At 36.8% G+C, this 23,491-nt stretch overlaps 1 protein-coding gene across 6 annotated transcripts in view; it reads left to right on the forward strand.

Moving 5' to 3' along the window:
- The window catches only part of XPOT (exportin for tRNA), a 38,313-nt gene extending 14,828 nt beyond the window's left edge, over nt 1-23,485 (forward strand). For 5 of the 6 annotated variants that reach the window (XM_060025154.1, XM_060025152.1, XM_060025153.1 and 2 more), the window contains 18 exons: nt 79-315; nt 1,977-2,015; nt 2,150-2,212; nt 3,594-3,718; nt 4,095-4,239; nt 4,398-4,517; nt 4,872-4,966; nt 5,550-5,619; nt 7,742-7,980; nt 8,898-9,183; nt 10,130-10,319; nt 12,955-13,071; nt 13,246-13,361; nt 14,665-14,712; nt 15,946-16,012; nt 17,841-17,912; nt 20,408-20,464; nt 22,856-23,485. In XM_060025154.1, coding sequence (XP_059881137.1) covers nt 79-315; nt 1,977-2,015; nt 2,150-2,212; nt 3,594-3,718; nt 4,095-4,239; nt 4,398-4,517; nt 4,872-4,966; nt 5,550-5,619; nt 7,742-7,980; nt 8,898-9,183; nt 10,130-10,319; nt 12,955-13,071; nt 13,246-13,361; nt 14,665-14,712; nt 15,946-16,012; nt 17,841-17,912; nt 20,408-20,436 — 2,058 coding nt within the window. In that variant the 3' untranslated portion in view covers nt 20,437-20,464; nt 22,856-23,485. The remainder of the gene's footprint in view (nt 1-78; nt 316-1,976; nt 2,016-2,149; nt 2,213-3,593; nt 3,719-4,094; nt 4,240-4,397; nt 4,518-4,871; nt 4,967-5,549; nt 5,620-7,741; nt 7,981-8,897; nt 9,184-10,129; nt 10,320-12,954; nt 13,072-13,245; nt 13,362-14,664; nt 14,713-15,945; nt 16,013-17,840; nt 17,913-20,407; nt 20,465-22,855) is intronic. The other variant, XM_060025155.1, reaches the window with a different exon arrangement.
- The last annotated feature ends 6 nt before the right edge of the window (nt 23,486-23,491 follow it).

Genomic DNA, 23,491 nt, shown 5'->3' on the forward strand with positions numbered 1-23,491 from the left:
GGTCTTTGACCCATACCTAAGTTTAGAGTTTTCCCTCTTAGGTGGTTGGTTTTAAATTGAAGTATTGATCATTTGTAGGAAGAAGATGTTGACTTCCTGGCCAGATTTTCTAAACTGGTAAATGGAATGGGACAGTCATTGATAGTTAGCTGGACTAAATTAATTAAGAATGGGGATATCAAGAATGCTCAAGAGGCACTACAAGCTATTGAAACAAAGGTGGCACTGATGTTGCAGCTCCTAGTTCATGAGGATGATGACATCTCTTCTAACATTATTGGATTTTGTTATGATTATCTTCATATTTTGAAACAGGTAAGTCCTTATTTTAATCTTTTTGTCCAGTAGATAATATAGAAAAGCAATAGAGAATTGGAAAATACAGGAAAAATGAAAACAAGAAAATACTCATAATTCTACACTCTAATGACATTTACTGTTAATTATTAATGTATTTTCATCTTTTTTTTTTCTTTAAACTTCTTAGCCAAAAAACAGAAATGGCCAGGTTCTAAAATTCACTAGACTAAAAAGCTTCAGAATTAGTTATAGGTTTAGGGTTTTTTTTTATTTTGAATCTGTGTTTATTTCTTTTTCTTTTTTTAAATCTTGGCTGCTTTGCACGGCTTACGGGATCTCAGTTCCCCGACCAGGGGTTGAACCTGGGCCCCAGCAGTGAAAGTGCCAAATCCTAATCACTAGACCACCAGGGAACTCCATGAATCTGTTTATTTTTATTTATTTATTTTTTTGGCTGTGTGGCATGTAGGGTCTCAGTTCCCCGACCAGGGGTTGAATCCGTGCCCCCTGCATTGGGAGCGCAGAGTCTTAACCACTGGACCGCCAGGGAAGCCCCCTCTGTTTATTTCTAAATACAGTAGAAATTTTGTTAAACATGGTTCTTTTTTTTTTTTTTTAATTATTTAATTTATTTATTTTTGGCTGCGTTGGGTCTTCGTTGCTGCATACGGGCTTTCTTTAGTTGTGGCGAGCGGGGGCTACTCTTCATTGCAGTGCATGGGCTTCTCATTCTGGTGGCTTCTCTTGTTGTGAGGCATGCAGGCTTCAGTAGTTGCAGCATGCGGGCTCAGTAGTTGTGGCGAGCGGGCTCCAGAGCACAGGCTCAGTAGTTGTGGTGCCCGGGCTTAGTTGCTCCATGGCGTGTGGGATCTTCCCGGACCAGGGTTCACACCCGTGTCCCCTTCATTGGCAGGCGGATTCTTAACCACTGCACCACCAGGGAAGTCCCCGTGGTTCGTTATTTTAATTACATATGCATCATTTCTTATAAACAATTTTTTTTTTACAATTAAAAGTTTCCCCCTAGAGAGTTGCTTCCAATAATAGACCTTAAAATGTAGAAGGTATGAACCTCCCATATTATATTGATAACATGTAGCCTTTTAAAGAATTAGTGATTTCTCATTATGACATTAGGTGAGAGCCATTCCTATTTTATTGATATTTACATAGAATTAGTTGAATTGAGTCAAGCTTAAAATAATTTTTTTCCAAACTGAGTTTAGCTTCTGTTATAAACCTAATATGTTTCTGCATGCATATTTTAAGAAATTTTAGGCAATGTGGATAGGTATGAAGAAAGTTAAAATTGGTATCAGTATTGATAGTCCCACTGTGTATCTCATAATGGATTTCTAGGCTTTTTTGGCCTTGTTTAAAAACAAAGTGAGATCATACTTTGCTGTTCTATAATCTACTTCTTTGCTGAATACATTTATAAGTGCCTTTTAAAATCAAATTCATCTACATGTCTTTGCCTACATGTCAAGTTACTGACTAGAAGTGAAATTGATAGATCTTAGGTTAGGTACATTTCATATATAGAAATGTACTGTCAAACTGTCCTCCAGAAAAGCTGTGTGCATGTTTGAAAAGATCTTAACTGATCAGAAAAATATTCTGATAAGCAAGTATAACTTTAGGAAAGCTAATAAATGGTTGCTTTCTTTCAACAGCTTACAGTGCTCTCTGATCAGCAAAAAGCTAATGTAGAGGTAATTGACTTCTTTTTGTTTCTTTTAAACCAATAATAGAATCTACATCTGCAGTCTGCCTTGAAATGTAGCTTAATTTCAAATTATATGAAATTAAAGGAGACTGACAAAAGGTATTTTGTTCTTAATTTTAGGCAATCATGTTGGCCGTTATGAAAAAATTAACCTATGATGAAGAATATAACTTTGAAAATGAGGTAAGAATTTTGCATTGAGGGGAAATCAGTTTTAATTTTGTTTACTTACATCAAATTAATATTCCAAGTTTTGATTATCTTAAAAAATTAGTCTTGGGGTTTTGTTTTTGTTTTTTGACTGCATTGGGTCTTCATTGCTGCTCACGGGCTTTCTCTCTAGTTGTGGCAAGTGGGGGCTACTCTTCTTTGTGGTGCATGGGCTTCTTGTTGCGGTGGCTTCTCTTGTTGCGGAGCACAGGCTCTAGGCGTGCAGGCTTCAGTAGTTGCAGCACACAGGCTCAGTAGTTGTGGTTCACGAGCTCTAGAGCGCAGGCTCAGTAGCTGTGGCGCATGGGCTTAGTTGCTCCACGGCATGTGGGATCTTCCCGGACCAGGGCTTAAACCCGTGTTCCCTGCATTGGCAGGTGGATTCTTAACCACCGCACCACCAGGGAAGTCCCTAGTCTTGTTTATATTGACCTCTACTTAGGTGAAATTAATGGAAACTTTCATAATCCTTCATTTTTTTGTATTTTGTCCCTCTTTAAAATGACCCTTTTAAAAACACTTTGTAGCATTGAACTTCATAAATATTGACAGTATTATTGGTGATCATATTTCACTTTATATTTAGTAAGAATGATCAGTTGAAGCCCAGTTGATGGACCTCAGATCATAATTGTCTGTGGGAGAGTAGGAATGAGGTACTTAACCATCTCTGGACTTGTTCTGGTTAAAGACTTGTCCAGGGTTGTCAGTGAGTCAGCTTCTCATCAATCACAAGGGTTATCGGTGCTTTCTAGCAACTCAATGATGGCATGTACTGTCTAGTTGTGTGCTAACGTGTTCTGTTACCCACTTCAGGCATTCAAAAACTTCTAACTGTAAAAGAATAATGGTGATGATCACCAACACACCATGCACTTATGAAGTGCTAGGCTCATTACATATAATATCTTCAATCATGTGATATTATTGCAGTTCTTAAAGTGGACAGTGAGATACAAGGAGTGTAAATAAGATGCCAGAGTTCTCACAGAGCCCTACATGAACCCATCCTGGCTTAGACTCTTGTTTTTGTTTTTTCCCCAAAGCCTTGCATTATCTGTCCTTTGCTTAATTGTCCCTCAATAACTCTTTCCTGTTAGACTTTTGTTTTTAACATCCTCCCTATGCTATTTCTGGCTCTAGGCTTTCATGGTCTAGGGCTGTGTTCAGAAATAATTATTTGTGAGCAGGAGGGGAAAGGCTCCTGAGCATAGTACATTTTCCTACATAAATAAATATTAATGAAAAAATAAAAGTGTATTAAATTTGTAAATACAAAAACTAGTGAGAACTCACCATTTTATGTGTTTTAAGATCTTTTATGTTTTTTAATGGAATTTTTAAAATATCATAGGGTGAAGACGAAGCCATGTTTGTAGAATACAGAAAACAACTGAAGTTATTGTTGGACAGGCTTGCTCAAGTTTCACCCGAGTTACTGCTGGCTTCTGTTCGCAGAGTTTTTAGTTCTACCCTGCAGTAAGTTTGTTACGCTGTTTCTAACAAGTCACCTCTTTCCTTTTCTCCCTGATGATGGTCTACCATAAGTGATTCACGTGACTTATTAATTTATGTTACTTATGAAGATCTTACGTGTATCTCTGAAACAATGCACTTGCCTCTGATTTATCTTGATTCTTGGGGGGAAATACTGCTCTTTGGAATGTCAATAAAATGGATTTCATTAGTTTTGTATACTTTTGTGATATGAATTATGTTGCCTGGCAAAATTAACAATTGCTGTGACGGTTTAATAATTAAAGAGGCTTCGGTTGGTGTCTTTTTATCCCGTGCATCACTAGTTGTATAGAAAGTTTATATTCAGATTTCACCGACATATTATATACCTTGGTAGGAATTGGCAGACTACAAGGTTTATGGAAGTTGAAGTGGCAATAAGATTGCTGTATATGTTGGCAGAAGCTCTTCCAGTATCTCATGGTGCTCACTTCTCAGGTGATGTTTCAAAAGCTAGTGCTTTGCAGGATATGATGCGAACTGTAAGTATACTAAAGATAATTTATTTTGAACATAATTTTCTGTTTTCATATAAGCTAATGTGAGTTCCTTAATTGTTAGAGCTTAATATATGTTAATACTGGGACATTTTGATGTTGTAGTAAATAAGGATAGATTTCTTAACTTTTTCCTGCTCCAGTTGGTAACATCAGGAGTTAGTTCCTACCAGCACACATCTGTGACATTGGAGTTCTTCGAAACTGTTGTTAGATATGAAAAGTTTTTCACAGTTGAACCTCAACACATTCCATGTGTACTAGTAAGTATACACTTTACTCTCAACTTTTATTTTCCGTGTGTTTCAGCTAATGAGCAGATAGTATTCTATCTTTCTTTTATTACTTTTTCCAGAGCCAGAAGCTCTCAAAAACTCTTCAACACACTGACACTAACCCCTCCTCCATTCCTTTAAAATGGAGTGTCTAGTCAGTTATTTAAAACAAATACTCAAGGGCCTGTTTGTGTGTAGTGTAGGCTTACTTTTTATATGTACCTAGTTCTTCCCTTCTAGAGCTAAAAAGTAGAATTTGGTATGAACAAAAATGTGTCATGACAATAGCAATAAAAGCCTTAAATAAGTACAGAAATAGTAAAAGTGTCTCTGTTTCTTTAGATGGCTTTCTTAGATCACAGGGGTCTGCGGCACTCTAGTGCAAAAGTACGGAGCAGAACTGCTTACCTGTTTTCTAGATTTGTCAAATCTCTGAAGTAAGTACAAAATTTCATCTATAATGTTTAATTCTTGTTTTTAAGATTGTTAAGTAAGATGTAAATTATTTTCTAAGAGTCTGTGGTAGATTTGGTCTTTTCGTCCTAAGGCTTTTGTAAAATTTTGGTGTTCCTTTTTGTATCATGATGTTACGATTTCTTTTCCTTCTCTTTAGCCAGGTACTTTGTTCATCATTAAACAGTGATTTGTTTGAATATTTTTGTATGTAACACCTGTCATCACTAATGACATTAGTTACTTAACGGTTTTACTGCTGTAGATAACTCTATGGCTTCTGTGAAATTCTAAAGATGATACTCCTTGGAAATACATTTTGAACTTAATCTGTTTTATATTGTATTGTTCTTTACTAGTACCAGCTTTTGGTATGAAAACTACTTATTCTTAGGCTTATAAAATCGTAGTTTAAAAAAATCATAGCTAGTCTGAATGATCACATGTGACTACCTTAGCACTGAACTTTTTTTTTTAGTTCTGCCTTAAAGAGGGATTTGGCATTTCCGCACTTTGCCAAGCACTGTTATTTATGTAATTGTGGTTTTCCTTTTTGCCTTTATTCAGTAAACAAATGAATCCTTTCATTGAGGATATTCTGAATAGAATACAAGATTTATTAGAACTTTCTCCACCTGTAAGTATCTATCCTTCTGAGTGATAAGTTTTCCCCAATATTGAGGCTACATATCCCTTTAGCCTTTAGTGTTAATGCCTTTGGGTGTTTTTTTTGTTTGTTTTGTTTTTGTTTTTTAAAGTGTGGATGGAGGGTGTGCAAGTGTTAGTTTTGTTTACCAAAACTCTGTTGAGATACAGTAAACAAAACATAGTAATAGAAATAGAAAGGAATCAAAATTTGACTGATAGATTTAGCAGTGTGAGATATGGTCTGCTCTCTGTACTGTTAAATGCCAGTGAAGTGTTTTTTGGAGAAGGAAAATTCGGTTTCTAAATTATTCTCTTTGTTTAGTACTATGATCACATTAGCCATTCTCAGTGACTGCTACTGGTAGACTGAAGTTTTTCTGTGAAACTTCTGGCTTGGGGTAAAATTTAAATGCTGGTTGATCTGTATATTTCGGTGTTTATTTCACTAGACAGATTTAAGTTGAGATACTTTGTAAGCACATTTTGACTGATACATGTTTTTGTGTAAAGCAAAATACTGACCTTGACATTTTTTTTTCATTTTGATGAAAGTTATTACTAGAGCTGCCACTTGAAAAGTGTTAAACATAAAATAATATTTTGGGTTTTTGAAAAATAAATACCAGTATTCAGGGTACAAAGGTATATAATTTCATTGCTTGAAAGGTTACTAGTACATTATATGGTTAAATTATCTTTGCCTACATATTAAAGAAACATATATATTAAAATACTTCATGGGACTTCCCCTGTGGTCCAGTACGTAAGACTCCACACTCCCATTGCAGGGGGCCCAGGTTCAATCCCTGGTTGGGGAACTAGATCCTGCATGCATGCTGCAACTACAAGTCCGCATGCCACAACTAAAAGATCCCGTGTGCCACAACTAAGACCCAGTGCAGCCTAAATAAATAAATTTATATAAAAAATAAATAGGGGGCTTCCCTGGTGGCGCGGTGGTTGAGAGTCCACCTGCTGATGCAGGGGACACAGGTTCGTGCCCCGGGTCCGGGAGGATCCCACGTGCCGTGGAGCGGCTGGGCCCATGAGCCATGGCTGCTGACCCTGCGCGTCCGGAGCCTGTGCTCCACAACAGGAGAGGCCACAACAATGAGAGGCCTGCATATGCAAAAATAAATAAATAAATAAATAAATAGGGACATTCTCTTTTAAAAGATGAGGTCTTTTTTTTTTAATAATAAGACTGCCACATAATTTATCTGTTTTAAGACAAGGCTTTTAAATAATTTCTGAACAGGGAGCTTTAATGTTAGAGCTAGAGGGGCCTCTGATATTTTCCCCCTCCTCCTGGCCTCTCAGACTGCATAAATGTGAAAAATAACAAACTCGGGCTTCCCTGGTGGCGCAGTGGTTGAGAGTCCGCCTGCCGATGCAGGGGACACGGGTTCATGCCCCAGTCTGGGAAGATCCCACAGGCCTCGGAGCAGCTGGGCCCGTGAGCCGTGGCTGCTGAGCCTGCGCGTCTGGAGCCTGTGCTCCGCAACGGGAGAGGCCACAACAGTGAGAGGCCCATGTACCGCAAAAAAAATAAATAAATAAAAATAAATAATTTAATTAAAAAATAACAAACTCATTAATAAAAATGGATCAATATATAGATGTTTGCTTATGCTTGAATGAGATCTTTTTTTTTCACTTGCAGTCTTATTTTCAGATGTTCTAAAGTAACTGTTGTGTATGTGTGTGTTTATTGTGTGGTGTTTATTGTTATTTAACTCTTAAACACTCTTGAAAGTATTAACTTGTGTGGCCTTTTTCCTAACATTCAAAGCACGTTGTATACCTGATTGTTAGCCTCCTAATAATAAATAGGTTTTACAAAAGAAAACAAGTTAGAAAACTAACAGTTACATTATATGACCATTTATGAAGTCTTGTTAGGGGTAGAATTAGACCCATGATCTTTTGACCTCTAATTCCACTTGTTTTCCATTATATGATCCTGGGAAAAATTTTATAAGTACTCAGTCTTCTTTTTAATAATGAGTTGATGTGATAGATTAAATCTCCTGTCCCTCTTGTACTTATTCTCATTTAAATGAGAGGAACTGAACAAAGAAAAACTTCAATAAGACTAAATTTCATTTTAGGAGAATGGTTACCAGTCTTTGTTGAGCAGCGATGATCAATTGTTTATTTATGAGACAGCTGGAGTGCTGATTGTTAATAGCGAGTACCCAGCAGAACGGAAGCAGGCATTAATGAGGAATCTGTTGAGTCCACTCATGGAGAAGTTTAAAATTCTGTTAGAAAAATTGATGCTGGCGCAGGACGAAGAAAGGCAGGCATCTCTTGCAGACTGTCTCAACCACGCTGTTGGATTTGCCAGGTGAGTGATTGCATTTAAATTTGTGAAGTGATTTTTTCAACATACACAGAATCATTTGCTTGGATTTTTCTAATTGGGCATGCATATCTATGTTTCCAAAACTAGATTGTCCAGAGGATTGTCTAAATTGTTTCTTTTCTAAATTAATTGAATTAGATTTAACTGAAGAAGGAATTAGGTCATGTAACATTCTGCATTTCTGACTTGACAGTTATCTAAATCCTTAACTCCTCTGATTTCTTTGTTATAAATTGCTTACTTATTTAAGGAGGTTAGTCTAAGTATTTATATACCAATGACATCAGGGGATCAGTTTTGGAACCTTAAAGAGAAGGTGCTGAGGCTTCTTTTTAGTTGTTACATTGTGTCCTGAAGACCACCCAAGCTGCCCTTTCTCTCTGTTTATTGGCAAATAATAACAGCATGAAAGTTATAGTGATTGCTAATTAGAAGCTACACAGAGAAATTGCTCTGCAGAAGACTTCAGTGCAAAAGCTTATGTTAAAGATGTTGTATAAATAACTTGATTCTAAGATTGTTTTAAATATAAATTGGTAGTTTACAGATTGTGTAGTATAGCCTATTCATAACAAATAGATTTTTTTTCTCTTTTCTTCATAAGTTGTCAGCAGGATTTTAGTAAAACATTTAGGTGGACTCACATTTGAGAGATTGTATTAATTACATTTCATTCATTCATTTAATTTTAACTTGAGCTCTTTCTGGAATGGTAACTGGAAGCAATAGTTTACAAATAACCGTATCAGCTAAAGCTAGATGTAGCTGTGACATGGAAAATAAAGAAATGGCTTCTTTGTTTTGTCAGTTTTGTAATTTGTTGTGTGTTGTTTTTGACTACTCCATAAAACATTTGAAGAATAAACTTAAAACTAGTTACCTGATAATTGTTTATATAGTCGAACCAGCAAAGCTTTCAGCAACAAGCAGACTGTGAAACAGTGTGGCTGTTCCGAAGTTTATCTGGACTGTTTACAGACGTTCTTGCCAGCCCTCAGTTGTCCCTTACAAAAGGATATTCTCAGAAGTGGGGTTCGCACGTTCCTTCATCGCATGATTATTTGCCTGGAGGAAGAAGTCCTTCCGTTCATTCCATCTGCTTCAGAACACATGCTCAAAGATTGTGAAGCAAAAGACCTCCAGGAATTCATTCCTCTTATCAACCAGATTACAGCTAAATTTAAGGTACCACAAACCTTCAGAGCTCAGAGAATTTCCTGACTTTAAGATCTCCTGACTTCAAGATTAGATGTATTCATCTTTAGGTATATTTTAGCATTTGACCCTTGCTTTTTTTTTTTTTTTATGAGTTTCTTGGGGGCATGGATCATAGGTATTTTTATCATCCCCAATGTCTGCAACACTGCCTGACACATAGGAAATGCTTAAAAGATGTTTTAATAAGAACAGACCTTTTCTGTTCTATGCAGCAGAAGAAAGCTATTAATCTGGTATTTTAGAAAAGCAAATAAAACAGCATTGAATAATAAATGCCTAAAGAATAAATTTTAAGCCCTGTAATTTGGGTGCCCAAGTAGTTTAAAAATAATTCAGTGTCAGTTTTATGTACAAGGAAATGTAACCTAAGCATAAGTTGGCTAATATAAATTACTAACACTTACATAGTGTTTTCTGTGTTCAAAATCTGTTCAGAGCATTTTCTTATACATTCATTTGATCTTTGTAACAACCCTAGAAGTTAAGTATTGTTGTTTTAAGGATGAAGAGACTGAGACACAGAAGTCAAGCAATTTGCTCAAGGGCATGTAAAGCCTGAGAGTCAATCGTATAAATTCATTTATAATTTAGCAGTAGAATTCATTTATTGAGAATTTAAATTTGAAAATAATCCATGGCAATATTTGATTGTGAAATATGTCTGACTCCATGTTATTTGAACCTGAATCTTGAACTGCAGGAAATGGGTTGAACTTAACGATCTTGAGGCTTTCAATACTGTTATGCTCTATAGATTTTTGTCTTAACATTGATATTTGCTAACAAAATTATGTAAATATGTGTCCTAACTAGAATCTCTAGAAGAAGGCTTTATGTAAAACACGTTTTTTCTAAGTTTCGTATTACTAATTTTCTTATTTCTGAAATAGTAATAGTTGCTTCATCTCTTCAGATACAGGTATCCCCATTTTTACAACAAATGTTTATGCCTCTTCTTCATGCAATTTTTGAAGTTTTGCTCCGACCAGCAGAAGAAAACGACCAGTCTGCTGCTTTAGAGAAGCAGATGTTGCGCAGGAGTTACTTTGCTTTCCTGCAAACAGTCACAGGCAGTGGAATGAGCGAAGTCATAGCAAATCAAGGTGGGGATGCATGCAGTGCCTAAATCGTCTAAGTACTTGTCACAGTTGTATATCTATATGAGCAAGAGCTAGTTGGAATAAACAGTAAACTTTTGAAGTAGTTATATGTTGGCCCCAAAGATGACATTTTATTACCATCAGGGTGGGAATCATTTTCACATAGAGGACCTTAAAATTAACTTGTATTCAGTTCCCATTTTCCTAAAGCAGTATTCCTTTTTTTTTTTAAGTTGATTTACAATGTTGTGTTAGTTTCAGGTATACAGTGAAGTGATTCAGTTATACACGTATATACATATCCTTTTTCAGATTCTTTTCCGTTATAGGTTATTACAGCATATTGAATACAGTTCCCTGTGTTATAAGTAAATCCTTGTTGTTTATCTGTTTTATATATAGTAGTGTGTATGTGTTAATCTCATACTCCTAATTTATCCCTCCCTACCTTCCCCTTTGAAACCATAAGTTTGTTTTCTATGTCTGTGAGTCTGTTTCTGTTTTATAAATAAGTTCACTTGTGTCATGTTTTAGATTCCACGTATAAATGATATCATACAATATTTGTCTTTTTCTGTCTGACTTACTTCACTTAGTATGATAATTTCTAGGTCCATCCATGTTGCTGCAAATTGAAATATTTCATTCTTTTTTATAGCTGAGTAATATTCCATTGTATATATACCCCACGTCTTCTTTATCCATTCATTTGCTGATGGACATTTAGGTTGCTTCCATGTTTCGGCTGTTGTACATAGTGCTGCTGTGAACATTGGTGTGCATGTATCTTTTCTAATTAGAGTTTTCATGTTTTCCGGGTATATACCCAGGAGTGGGATTGCTGGATCATATGGTAACTCCACTTTTAGTTTTTTTAAGGAACCGCCAGTTTTTTAAGGAACTGTCCTTCATAGCGGGTGCACCAATCTACATTGCCACCAACAGTGTAGGAGGGTTCCCTTTTCTCTACACCCTCTCCAGCATTTATTATTTGGATACTTTTTGATGAGGGCCATTCTGACCAGTGTGAGGTGATACCTCATCGTAGTTTTGATTTGCATTTCTCTAATAATTAGCAATGTTGAGCATCTTTCAATGTGCATGTCTGTTTGTCTTTGGAGAAATGTCTATTTAGGTTTTCTGCCCGTTTTTTGACAGGGTTGGCTTTTTTGTTGTTGTTATTGAGTAGTATGAGCTATTTGTATATTTTGGAAATTAAGCCCTTGTCGGTCTCATCACTTGCAAATATTTTCTTCCAGTCCATAGGTGGTCTTTTCATTTCGTTTATGGTTTCCTTTGCGGTGCAAAAGCTTATAAGTTTGACTAGGTCCCATTTGTTTATTTTTGCTTTTATTTCTTCTGCCTTGGGAGACTGATCTAAGAAAATATTGCTATGATTTACTTACTTGTTTGTTCATTTATTTAAGTAAAGCGCTTTTTTTTTTGGCTGCTTTGTTGCTGCGCACAGGCTTTCTCTAGTTGTGGTGAGTGGGGGCTACTCTTCGTTGTAGTACACAAACTTCTCATTGCAGTGGCTTCTCTTGCGGAGCACGGGCTCTAGGCACACGGGCTTCAGTAGTTGCAGCATGTGTGCCCTAGAGTGCATGGGCTCAGTAGTTGCAGCACACAGGCTCTAGGGCACACAGGCTTCAGTGGTTGTGGCCCACGGGCTCAGTAGTTGTGGCTCACAGGCTCTAGAGCACAGGCTCAGTAGTTGTGGTGCGCAGGCTTTGTTGCTCTGCAGTATGTGGGATCTTCCTAGACTAGGGATTGAACCCATGTCCCCTGCATTGGCAGGCGGTTTCTTAACCACTGTGCCACCAGGGAAGTCCCCCAGCTCTTGGTTTTATTGACTTTTTCTGTTTTTTTTTAAATCTCTGTTTAGTTCCTCTCTGATCTTTATTTCCTTCCTTCTGTTGACTTCAGATTTTGCGTGTTCTTTTTCTAATTCTTTTAGCTGGTAGGTTAAGTTGTTTTTTGAGGAAGGCCTGAATCTCTATAAACTTCCCTCCTATGACTGCTTTTGCTGCATTCTATAGATTTTCATATGGTTGTGTTTTCATTAGCATTTTGGTATTTTTTGATTTCCTCCTTTTTTTTAGTAGCATGTTGTTTAGTCTGCATGTAGTTGGAGTGTTTTTTGTTTTTCTTCTGTGGTTGATTTCTAGTTTCATGCCATTGTGGTCAGAAAAGATGCTTGAAATAATTTCTATCCTCTTAAATTTGTTGAGGCTTGTTTTGTGTTCTAGTATGTGGTCTATCCCAGAGAATGATCCATGCGTGCCTAAAGCTGTATTAATTGGTTCTTTCATAGTATAAATAGTGTGATAGCTACTTGCCAGAATTGACCTGACAATTAAATCTTACTGGCCACTTAGCTGTTTTGAAATTTAAAATAAATGAGACTATATAGATCAACATAGAATATTTTGCTATATGGAAATCCAGAGGGCAAGATAATAAGAGAATAGTAATTTTTCAATGTTTTATGCTTAAAATTTCGGAGGCACGTTAATAAAAACTGAGGATCTTAGCAACTCTGTAATTGTTTTTGTTATGTTACTATATATGAAGTGAGAGCTTCAGGTTGCCTTTCTAGTTCTTTATGAGATTGAACTCAGTTTTTTTTTCTTTTCAGGTGCAGAGAATGTAGAACGAGTGTTGGTAACTGTTATTCAAGGAGCAGTCGAATATCCAGATCCAATTGCCCAGAAAACGTGTTTTATCATCCTTTCCAAGTTGGTAGAACTCTGGGGTAAGATGATTTAGAAAAAAAAAAAACTTCATTCCCCAACCTGTTTCCTAAGACAAGAGAGATGAAATGGGATCCTGGCCCTAACATAGACAGGAGCTGGGAGTTGATTTTCACCAGTGATAAATTAAATGACTTTCTTTTTATACAAGATGAAAATCTGAATTCTCTTGACAGGAGGTAAAGACGGACCAGTGGGATTTGCTGATTTTGTTTATAAGCACATTGTTCCCGCATGTTTCTTAGCACCTTTAAAACAAACCTTTGACCTGGCAGATGCACAAACAGTATTGGTAAGCACCTAGGAGTCTTTGTTTACTTTATGTACATCTCATGTGTTCTAACTCACAATTTCTTTTTTAATGCCAGGTTGGTTATATTAGATTTCAATGCCTTTTTAAAACAAAAAAAATTTCAAATTAGAATTCATTTTTTAAAAATTGATACCTTTTGGACCTTTTGATTCTTAACTAAATCTTGATGTTAAAGTTGAATGTATAAAATCCAACTCCTCCAACTTTTAACAGCCAAGACTCTTTTTCTAGGACCATGAAAGGGTACATGATACAAACATTTTTTTAAAGCTTGATTGAGTTATTAGTTTCCTGCCTCTACTTTCATTCTAAAACTTAGCTTAATGGTTTTTTCCTAATTATTAAGAGTAACTTTCGGGCTTCCCCGGTGGCGTAGTGGTTGGGAGTCCGCCTGCCAATGCAGAGGACACGGGTTCGTGCCCCGGTCCGGGAAGATCCCACATGCCGCGGAGTGGCTGGGCTCGTGAGCCGTGGTCGCTGGGCCTGTGCGTCTGGAGCCTGTGCTCCGCAACGGGAGAGGCCACAGCAGTGAGAGGCTCGCGTACCGCAAAAAAAAAAAAAAAAAAAAAAAAAGTAACTTTCTCTTCCTCATTTGATAGTTTCCCCAAATCTCATCTTCAGAATGCTTAATGTCAAGCAGTTGCCCTTTACTCACTTACCCAGGACCTAGTAAAAGCTAGATTTCTTAATTATCATGTACTGCATTAAGACAGCATTTTTGTATTTTTCTATTTTTAAAATTTTCTATCTAACCCATTTGTTCCATCTGCCTGCCTGTTACCTTTCCTTTCTCCATCACTTTTTTTTTTTGTAAATTTATTTATTTTATTTTTTTAATTTATTTTTGGCTGCATTGGGTCTTTGTTGCTGCACACAGGCTTTTTCTAGTTGGGGCGAGTGGGGGCTACTCTTTGTTGCAGTGCGTGGGCTTCTTATTGTGGTGGCTTCTCATTGCAGAGCACAGGCTCTAGGCGTGCAAGCTTCAGTAGTTGTGGCACACTGGCTCTGTAGTTGCAGCTTGCGGGCTCTAGAGCGCAGGCTCAGTAGTTGTGGCATATAGGCTTAGTTGCTCTGTGGCATGTGGGATCTTCCTGGACCAGGGATTGAACCCATGTCCCCTGTATTGGCAGGTGGATACTTAACCACTGAGCCACCCAGGAAATCATTCCATCCCTTCTTTGGAGGTAAATGTTAATGAGCAGTGGCCAGGGAAATAAAAAGAAAAGTTGTAACAGTAACCAAGAATTGACTATATTAAAATTCTTAAACTTGTTTCTCACAGGCTTTATCTGAGTGTGCAGTGACGCTGAAAACAATTCATCTCAAACGGGTAAGCTTTGTACTCCTTGCCCCTTCGTTTTCAGCTCACATGCTTATTGTTATAGTTTTTTTTCCTTAATTAATTTATTTATTTATTTATTTTGGTGGGCTTCTCATTGCGGTGGCTTCTCTTGTTGTGGAGCACAGGCTCTAGGCGCATGGGCTTCAGTAGTTGTGGCACACGGGCTTTGTTGTTCTGCAGCATGTGGGATCTTCCTAGACCCGGTCTCAAACCCGTGTCCCCTGCATTGGCAGCCGGATTCTTAACCACTGCGCCACCAGGGAAGTCCCTTATTTGTTGTAGTTTTGAGTATGTCTTGTTCTTGAAAGCTATATCTTTTATAAAAGTTAACTTCAGTTCTGACTTTTTTGGATGTGAGGGGTGGGTCGAATGAAAATAGTAGTATCCTTTATTGTCTTTCATATTTGGGGTAACAGGAAGGTTAAAATGTATGTTTGTTTGGTTTGACAAAGAGTGAGAAAAATTTTAATCAGAATTTCACGATCTAGATTTCACTACCTCGTGGTTCTTCACAGATTTGTCCAACTTCTTAGTATTACAGATTGGTTAGAACACTTTACTACTTCAGAATGTTGTACTGTCCTTGTCAGTTTAACCATTTGTATAAATTATAAGTGATTCTGGGCTGAATCTATCTGGTGTGTTGTTTGCTTTATACAGTATTTTAAATAATAATGAGTTGACTACCAATATTTGAAAATCAGGTAGCTTTTTTTTTTTTTTTTAAACAAAAATTTCTGTCTCCAACTTCACAAAGCTAGGATGCCAACACAGGACTAGCATTCCCACATAGTTGCAGTCATCTAATGAGTCTTCCCTCAGTTGCCTAAAATAAAAGCATGACGTCTTGTTCAGAGTCTCTGTATAGCCCCCTCTTTGTTTGAACTTGAATTTTTGATTCCAAAAGAGATTTGAAGGGTTTTCAATCAAACATTTTCTCTGTGTGCTAGGGTGAGGGGTATGTGTTTTGGGGCTGCAGGAGACCTGTATAAAGATGAATAAAAAGTGCCCCAATATTTGTGGAGCTTAGAATCAGGGGAGACCAGTACCTAAAAACTCAATTGGATGGATTAAGTAAGTAATTTAACAGAGGTATATTAAACTAATACATTTGTATTAAATGTAACATGGTGGGACTAAAGATGAATGAGCAGCTTTGCCTATGAGGGCAGTCTAAGACAGCCGTTGAAAAGAGGGGATATTTTTCTGTTTTTCTGATAGACCTTGAAACAAATGTACATTCATCGGGCTGACCAGGAGGAGCTGGCGCTCTGGGCAAAGTTATGCGGTGGGTGTATGAAGACAGATCAGATGTCACATGGTAGACTTGGTAGAAAATAGTGTTATCCCGTTTAGCTAAAGCATGGAGGTAGAATAGCTAAAAACCAAAACGGAACTAGGTGTGTGTTACATGTGAAAAGTTGGTAAGTCAGTAGTCAGTGGGGTTGAATTTAGGAGAGCTAAGTGGAAAAAATGTTCACAGGGCACTTTGATATACGGGTCTAGAGCAGTTAGAACTAAATACTGATTTTGGAGTCCTCAGGTTGTAGTTTGCTAAGATGAAGTAGTAGGAATGAATGAGACTTTCTAAGACCAGGATAGAAAGAACTTTGGCTAAAGCAAGAGTCAAGAGAAAGCTAGAAGTAGAACCAAAGGAATGAAAGTTAAGGGAAGAGAGTCATGAAAGAGGAGACTAGTTGACATTGTTGGATGCTAGAGAGTCAAGGAGGATGAGGAATAACAAACAGTAAGAATGATGTTTACAATGCAGAAGTATTTATCTTGTCCTTAGAGCTGTTATTTAGATACACAGAGAATTGAATCAAATGGAACATATTAGAAAACGTTTTGCTTCCTTGTTCTGTTTTCTCATTTATCTACCTGACTGACTTCCTCTTGAGGTTTAAGTTTACTTTTCCTCATTAAAAAAAAAAAGTATACTCCATTTTTAAGTGGTAACAGTGGGGTTATATGCAATGATGAGCAGTGAGTGGGCAGTAAGTATAGGGAGAGTAGACTAAAGGAAAAGGTGAGATATTAATGCAGGGGGAAGTACATTGAGGAGAGTTGGATTGATTTCATTTTGATAACTGTTACTTTCATTTGGACTAGATTGGAGTCATTAACATATTAAAGCCTTTAAGTCAGATTCAAGTTTGAAAGTGAAATTAGCTGGGTTTTTTGTTTTTCTTTTTTTTTTTTTTTAAGTATTGGATTTATTGCATTTGGTCGAGGCCACCGTCTCAGAAACAAATTGCTATAGGAAAACCGTTTTCAAATTGTATCTTAAGTTCCTTTGTAGCTGTTGAGAAGGTGTAGGGCTTAGGGGTTAGTTTGTGGAATTCTCCCTTCCCTCTACCAAGTTTACCCTTAAAAACCCACAAAACTATTAGAGTTTTAGCATCTAGCAGTACCAGCAGTTGGCAATGAAGAGCAATGGTTTTAGAAGTCAGGTGACCTGCTTTTTACTTAGTACAGACTTAATTAACAGCAAATTAGCCAAATCACCCTATCTTTCTGGGTATTGGTTTCCTTACCTGGCTACTAAATTCCTGTTTCCTAGTTTATTGAACTGGAAGGGAGAGGGGGTGTACTTTTATTGCTGTTATCTCCCGACATAGCATTTTGTTCTTTCTTGCTTGTATTTTAGTTTCTAAAGATGTTCATTATCCTGGCACTACCCACAGGCTTCCCCTTGCACACCCATAGACACCCTATAGTCCACCCAATGGTAGATTGAACCAGAAGCCCCTCTCTTTGCTTTCTCCTTTCAGTGCATGGAACCAGGCTTTGGCGTTGTGACTTCCTGCATTTAGAAGAGTATTTGTTTAATCTTCAGCACTGCATAACTAGCACTAAGTAATGTGAACGTGTCCTCAGTGCTAAGTGCTATTCTAACAGCTTTACGTTTCTTAACTCATCCAAGCCTCACAATAACTCCATTTTTCAGGTGGGGAAACTGAGGCTCAGAGAGGTTACATAACTTGCACAGGTTACTAGAAATTTGCCAGAGCCAGGATTCAAACCAAAGCAATCTGGCTCCCGAGTCTGTGTTCTTAATCACAATACCATTTTGTGTTTAAAGTATACATATGTTGTTCCAATTTAATTTTCAGGGCCCAGAATGTGTTCAGTATCTTCAACAAGAATACCTGCCTTCCTTGCAAGTAGCTCCAGAGATAATTCAGGTAAGCTCTGTCCTAGTGGATTTTCCTCTTAATTAAAGAAATAGAGCTATGTAATTCAATCTAAATTTTGATTCCAGGAAGCCAAACTACATTCTCCTTGATTTACTATGTATAGGATAGCAAAAGTCCAAATGTCAGGGGGCCTATGAAATTGAATGAGAAAAAAACTGTTTTTATTTTCACTACCTTTAACAGAAATTTAATTTCCTACCATTGTGTAGGGGACAAATCACAGTAGTATTTGCATTGCCTGTGATGTTGTCACCCGTAGAAATCACAGATATTTTTATATCGCATTAGTTGTTCCACAGATCTCGAAATATTATTTATATTCATCTTTTTGAAATTATGCGTTATTAGAATATGCCACTAGACCTTGTTATCTAAATCAATAAGTCTTATTCTTCTACCACATGTCACAAATACATTTGATAACCATAATTCATTGAATTAGCTTCCTTTGTAACCCCGTGTGTCACAAGTATGTTTTTTAAAACATTCTGCAAGAAGTCCAGCAGGCTCCCCCAGACTGCCAGAGGGGGCTGTGGCACACGAACCTCTGCTCTGAAAGTTTGTGCCAGGTAGTTCATTTTACACAGGCCAAGCTCACCAGTGCTTAATTTGTGAATCTGAAACCGTATTTTGAGGTAAGTGCCTGGAAAGCTATCTTACATTTTTGCACTCTTTCAGAGTGATTTTTATGATGGCATTCGATTGTTTTCTGGATGCATAGTTATCCAGACCTGTTGTCCAATAGCACATAATTCTAATGAGGTAGAAACAGATCTCACATAAGAGTGATCATAAAACTCATTTTTAGTGAATTTATGATCTCTTATTTTATGACATATCTTTAACTTGAAATTAATTTTCTCAGTTATCATTTGTTACACAAGTAAATTAGTATTTTATGAAAACAATACATTACTAATTACTCATATGATCTTAGTGCACCTCAAAAATAGAAATATACCATTCAATTTTGAATAATATCAGTAGTTTCCCAGATTGCTAAATGAAGCAAAATTATTTTTTCTTTTTTTCTTTTTATTGGAGTTTAGTTGACTACAGTGTTGTGTTAGTTTCAGATGTACAGCAAAGTGAATCAGTTATACATATACGTATATCCACTCTTTTTTAGATTCTTTTCCCATATAGGCTATTATAAAGTATTGAGTAGAGTTCCCTGTGCTATACAGTAGGTTCTTATGAGTTATCTATTTTATATATAGTAGTGTGTATATGTCAGTCCCAATCTCCCAATTTATCCCTCCCACACACATACACATTTCCCCTTTGGTAACCATAAGTTTGTTTTTGGAGTCTGTTTCTGTTTTGTAAATATGTTCATTTGTACCCTCTTTTTTAGACTCCACATGTAAGCAATATATGATATTTGTCTTTCTGTGTATTATATTTCTATCTAATAATTTGCTTATAAAAGATAATGGTTCCCAGTCTTCCCTTTTTCATATGCCTTCTGACAGCACTTTTTGCACAATCCTTTTTTTTTTTTTTTTGGCCGTGCCAGGTCTTAGTTGTGGCATGCAGGATCTTTTAGCTGCCGCCTGTGGGATCTTTGGTTGCAGCATGCAAACTCTTAGTTGCAGCATGTGGAATCTAGTTCCCTGACCAGGGATCGAACCCAGGCCCCCTGCATTGGGAGGAGGGAGTCTTGGCCACTGGACCACCAGGGAAGTCCCTGCACAATTTTATTGAAGAGAATTTTCTCTTTTTCTCTCAGTCTGGCTCCGCTCAGTTACCCTCTTACTAGATGAAAACAGCCATAGCCATGTGGTTTTTGTCCCACCCACCCTTCTGAGGCAAGAGTCAATCTTGCCCAGGAGGCCATGTTCTCAAAAGTGAAAGCAGCCTCTCTGACAAGTATTACATTTGAAAATGCCATATAACCTTTTTGGTGAGGAACTGTTCAGGTTAATTAATTGATAAATTATAATATGAATCCTAGAGATTTGAAGCAGCCTAAATGCTCATTGATGGGTGAATGGATGAGTAAAATGTGGTATATACATACAATGGAATACAATTGGGTCTTAAAAAAAAAAAAAGGAAATTCTGTCATATGCTATAACGTGGATGAACCTTGAGGATGTTATGCTAAATGAAATAAGCCAGTCACAAAAAGAGATGCTGCATGATTCCACTTATTATGAAGTATCTAAAGTGGTCACACTCATAGAAACAGAAAGCAGAATGGTGGTGGCCAGGGGATGGGGGCTGGAAAAAGGGGAAAAGGGGGAGTTGTTCAATAGGTATAGAGTTTCAGTTTTGCAAGATGAAAAAATTCTAGAGATCTATTGCATGACAGTTGTCTATAGTTAACACTGCTGGTACTATACACATAAAAATGGTTAAGATGGTCGATTTTATTTTTTTAATCATAATTTAAAAAGAATACTGTGGTTTTGAATTATGATGAATTTAATACAAATAGACTCATTCTTTTCTCTCTCCTCCCCTCCTGGCCCCCCCAGGAGTTTTGCCAAGCGCTTCAGCAGCCTGATGCTAAAGTTTTTAAAAACTACTTAAAGGTAGGTATTTGGAAAAACTTATATATCTTCATACAATTAGGTGATGTTTCAGAGCCAAGAGAGAATATATATTACAGGATACTGTGTCATACTGTAGTTTGATCAACAGTTACATATTTGGGGATCTCTTTGCTCTAAAACCTGCTTCTAAGAATCCATGGTTAATAGATGTTACACTTCAGAGTTTTCTGTAAAGCCCCTTTCAACTGAGCTCCTACAAAAGATTATAGAAAGTCAGATAAGCAAACTGAATGTGTATGTGCCTGAGCATGTTGGTATGAAAATGTAAGTTTCCTTTAAGTTTTGTGATGTAATTAAACAGGAACTAGAGGACTGGGAGAACAAGTAATGTTTATAAACAGCTGCCCTTTATTGAGTTGAAAGGAAGGAGCTAAAAATAAAGAAACAAGTATGAATTACTTGGTTATATCCTATCTTGAAACTTTTGAATTGCAAAATGGACAAAAAGTAGAATCCTCAGATTTGGCCATTAAGGCTCTTTTTACATTCATAAAATCACCAAATTAAAACAAACCAACCAATCAACCTCCAAGTTGGCAAGAAGTACCAAATATGTATTTGGTATTCATTTTTACAGTTAAATCCATGAAGCAGGTATCTTGCTTTCACCTGGGTAGTCAGTCATTCAGTACTCCATGACTGCTTTTTATGTAACACATACTATGCTAACTGCTGCAAATACCAATGAGTTACTTTCCTTGCCCTCAAGGAGCTCATGGTCTGGAAATAAAGTTACAGTGTGACAGGATGAGGAACTATTCTTTATTTTTATTTATTATCTTCATTCAGCAAATTTGAGGGTAAAGCACTGTGTTAAATTTCTTAGGGGCAGGTAACTTAATGGCTCCCTCGTTCTTTTGCCCATGGCATTCAAGTCAAGGGGCTTTGCTGATAAATAAATGTGCTATCCTTTGACTTTGGTGCTAAGTTTGTCAGCTTAAACTGACAAAAGAGTTTGTGAGAAGATAGAGTTACTGTCTGTCATTGAGAACCCTCCCCTCTCCCATTTCCCCATAAAAGCAAAGTGCCTGTGGAGGTAACCTCTGTTAAGTAAGAGATCAATCACACTGGATTAAAGGACTAAAAACATTGTAACTCTCTGTTAGAGGTATCTGTTATAGCAGATGTGCGTACACTGTAGCAGGCTTGTGCCCCAAACATATTCATCCAAACAGCATTTATAAAGTCTTCCTCCCCAGCCCAGCTTCTCTTCAGTGATAGCGTTATTCTTCTAGTTGGAAAAAAGGAAGTTCCTTCTTTTGTGCCTACTCTGTTCCTATCTGATTGATCCTTAGGTCTTGCTGATTGTTTCCTCCTTGCTAACTTCCTTTCTGTCTCTACTGCTGCCACTCTGGTGTAGGCTTCTTATCTCACTCTGATTTCCCTTCCATTGTTCTATCCAAGCTGATCTGTTTGAAAACATTGAACAGTCCTCTGAAATTCCTTCCTCTTCCTCATAATCTTCATAACTTATTGACTAAAAAGTACATATTTCTTAGTTTGGCATTTAGGTGTGTTTTTTTTTCAGATTCTGATCTCAGACTACCTTTCCGGTTTCTCTTGCAGGAACAGTCTTTACTATTCTTGCTGTTCTTCAAGAATTCTGCCTTATTAGCATGCTTCGCCTTTATGAATTCTACCCATTCTTCTAGGCTTATCTCAAGCATGGCCTCTTTGTAGGGCTATTTTTTGCTCTATATTGATGATTCTTTTCTCTCCACTTAGTCAATAGACAGTTAATAATTGTTAAGTGAATGTCTGACCTACTAGGTGTTAGCGATATAATGACGAATGTGGTCCTTATCCATAATGAGCTTACTGCCTGCTATTTATTCTTTCGAATACTCACTTAACATGTACCCAACTATGGAACGTAGTAATACTGAGCCAGTGCCTAGCACAGCCTCTAGCCTACTCGTTCATAGTCTCAAGTGTTGAATTGGAAGTATTTTTTCATAATCAAATAAATAAATAGTTAAGAGATAGCAGCTGCTGTCTTTAGCTTTGACTTGTTTGTTTCTTCCTCAAAATTTAATTTCCTAGCATTAACTTTGACAGTAGTGCCAATCAGCAAAAAGGTGTCAAGAGCATCTTTTCCTCTGACTGCTTGAATCTCACAGCATTGGAGGTGATACCATATTTTCACTAGTAAATGGCAACATAAGTTATCTCTAGACCTTATCAAGTTGTCCAGAAGAGAATGTTCCTGACTTGCATTATGTGTGGATTTATGGAGTATATTAAATGTTTTACATAATCTATTGTATTTTACAAAAGAGTGACTAGCACCCAGTAACCTGGAGCCATTCTTCAGGTAAAGGTGATAATCTTCTGACATCAGTACTAATTGTACTAATACTTTATTTACAGGTGTTTTTCCAGAGAGCAAAGCCCTAAGGACTGGATCTCCCTGTGCCTACTTCATGATCAGGAATTCCAGTTAATAATTTATAAAGAAACAATTGTTGTGTGCCATTCACACTGGTCTTTTTAACACTGCTTTGAGCTTATTGCAGTATATGCATTGGGATTTTTCTGTAAAATGGGTGTAATTTTCCCTAAATTACTGGTATGTGACAACTAGAGAAGTTGCTTGCATGCCAATTCAAATCGTTCTATATAAAAATGCTGTTATAAGATACAGCAGTTATCCTAGTACCTTTTTTTTTAACTTGAAAATTTAAGTCCTTTATAAAGACCATAGCAGGAAAACAGTGTACTTTTTTTTTAATTGCTGAATATAAAATGTTTGAAAATTTTAATTTTCTTTTATGTGTGCAGACTCATCAAATATGGGGGAAATACAACAAATCAAAACTAATTTTTTGTAGATAGCCATTACATTTCTTTAAACCGTTTCAATGCCAATGTGTATTCTACAAAAGAGAATGGTTTCATAAATTAACTGATTGAAGAGTAGGTGCTGGTGTTATACATTTTTTATAAAAAAAAAGGAAATAAATTTTACGTAGTGAAATCTACTGAGTCTTCTTTGGAATTATTATA

Source organism: Delphinus delphis, chromosome 11, assembly GCF_949987515.2.
Source record: "Delphinus delphis chromosome 11, mDelDel1.2, whole genome shotgun sequence".
Lineage (NCBI taxonomy): Eukaryota > Metazoa > Chordata > Mammalia > Artiodactyla > Delphinidae > Delphinus > Delphinus delphis.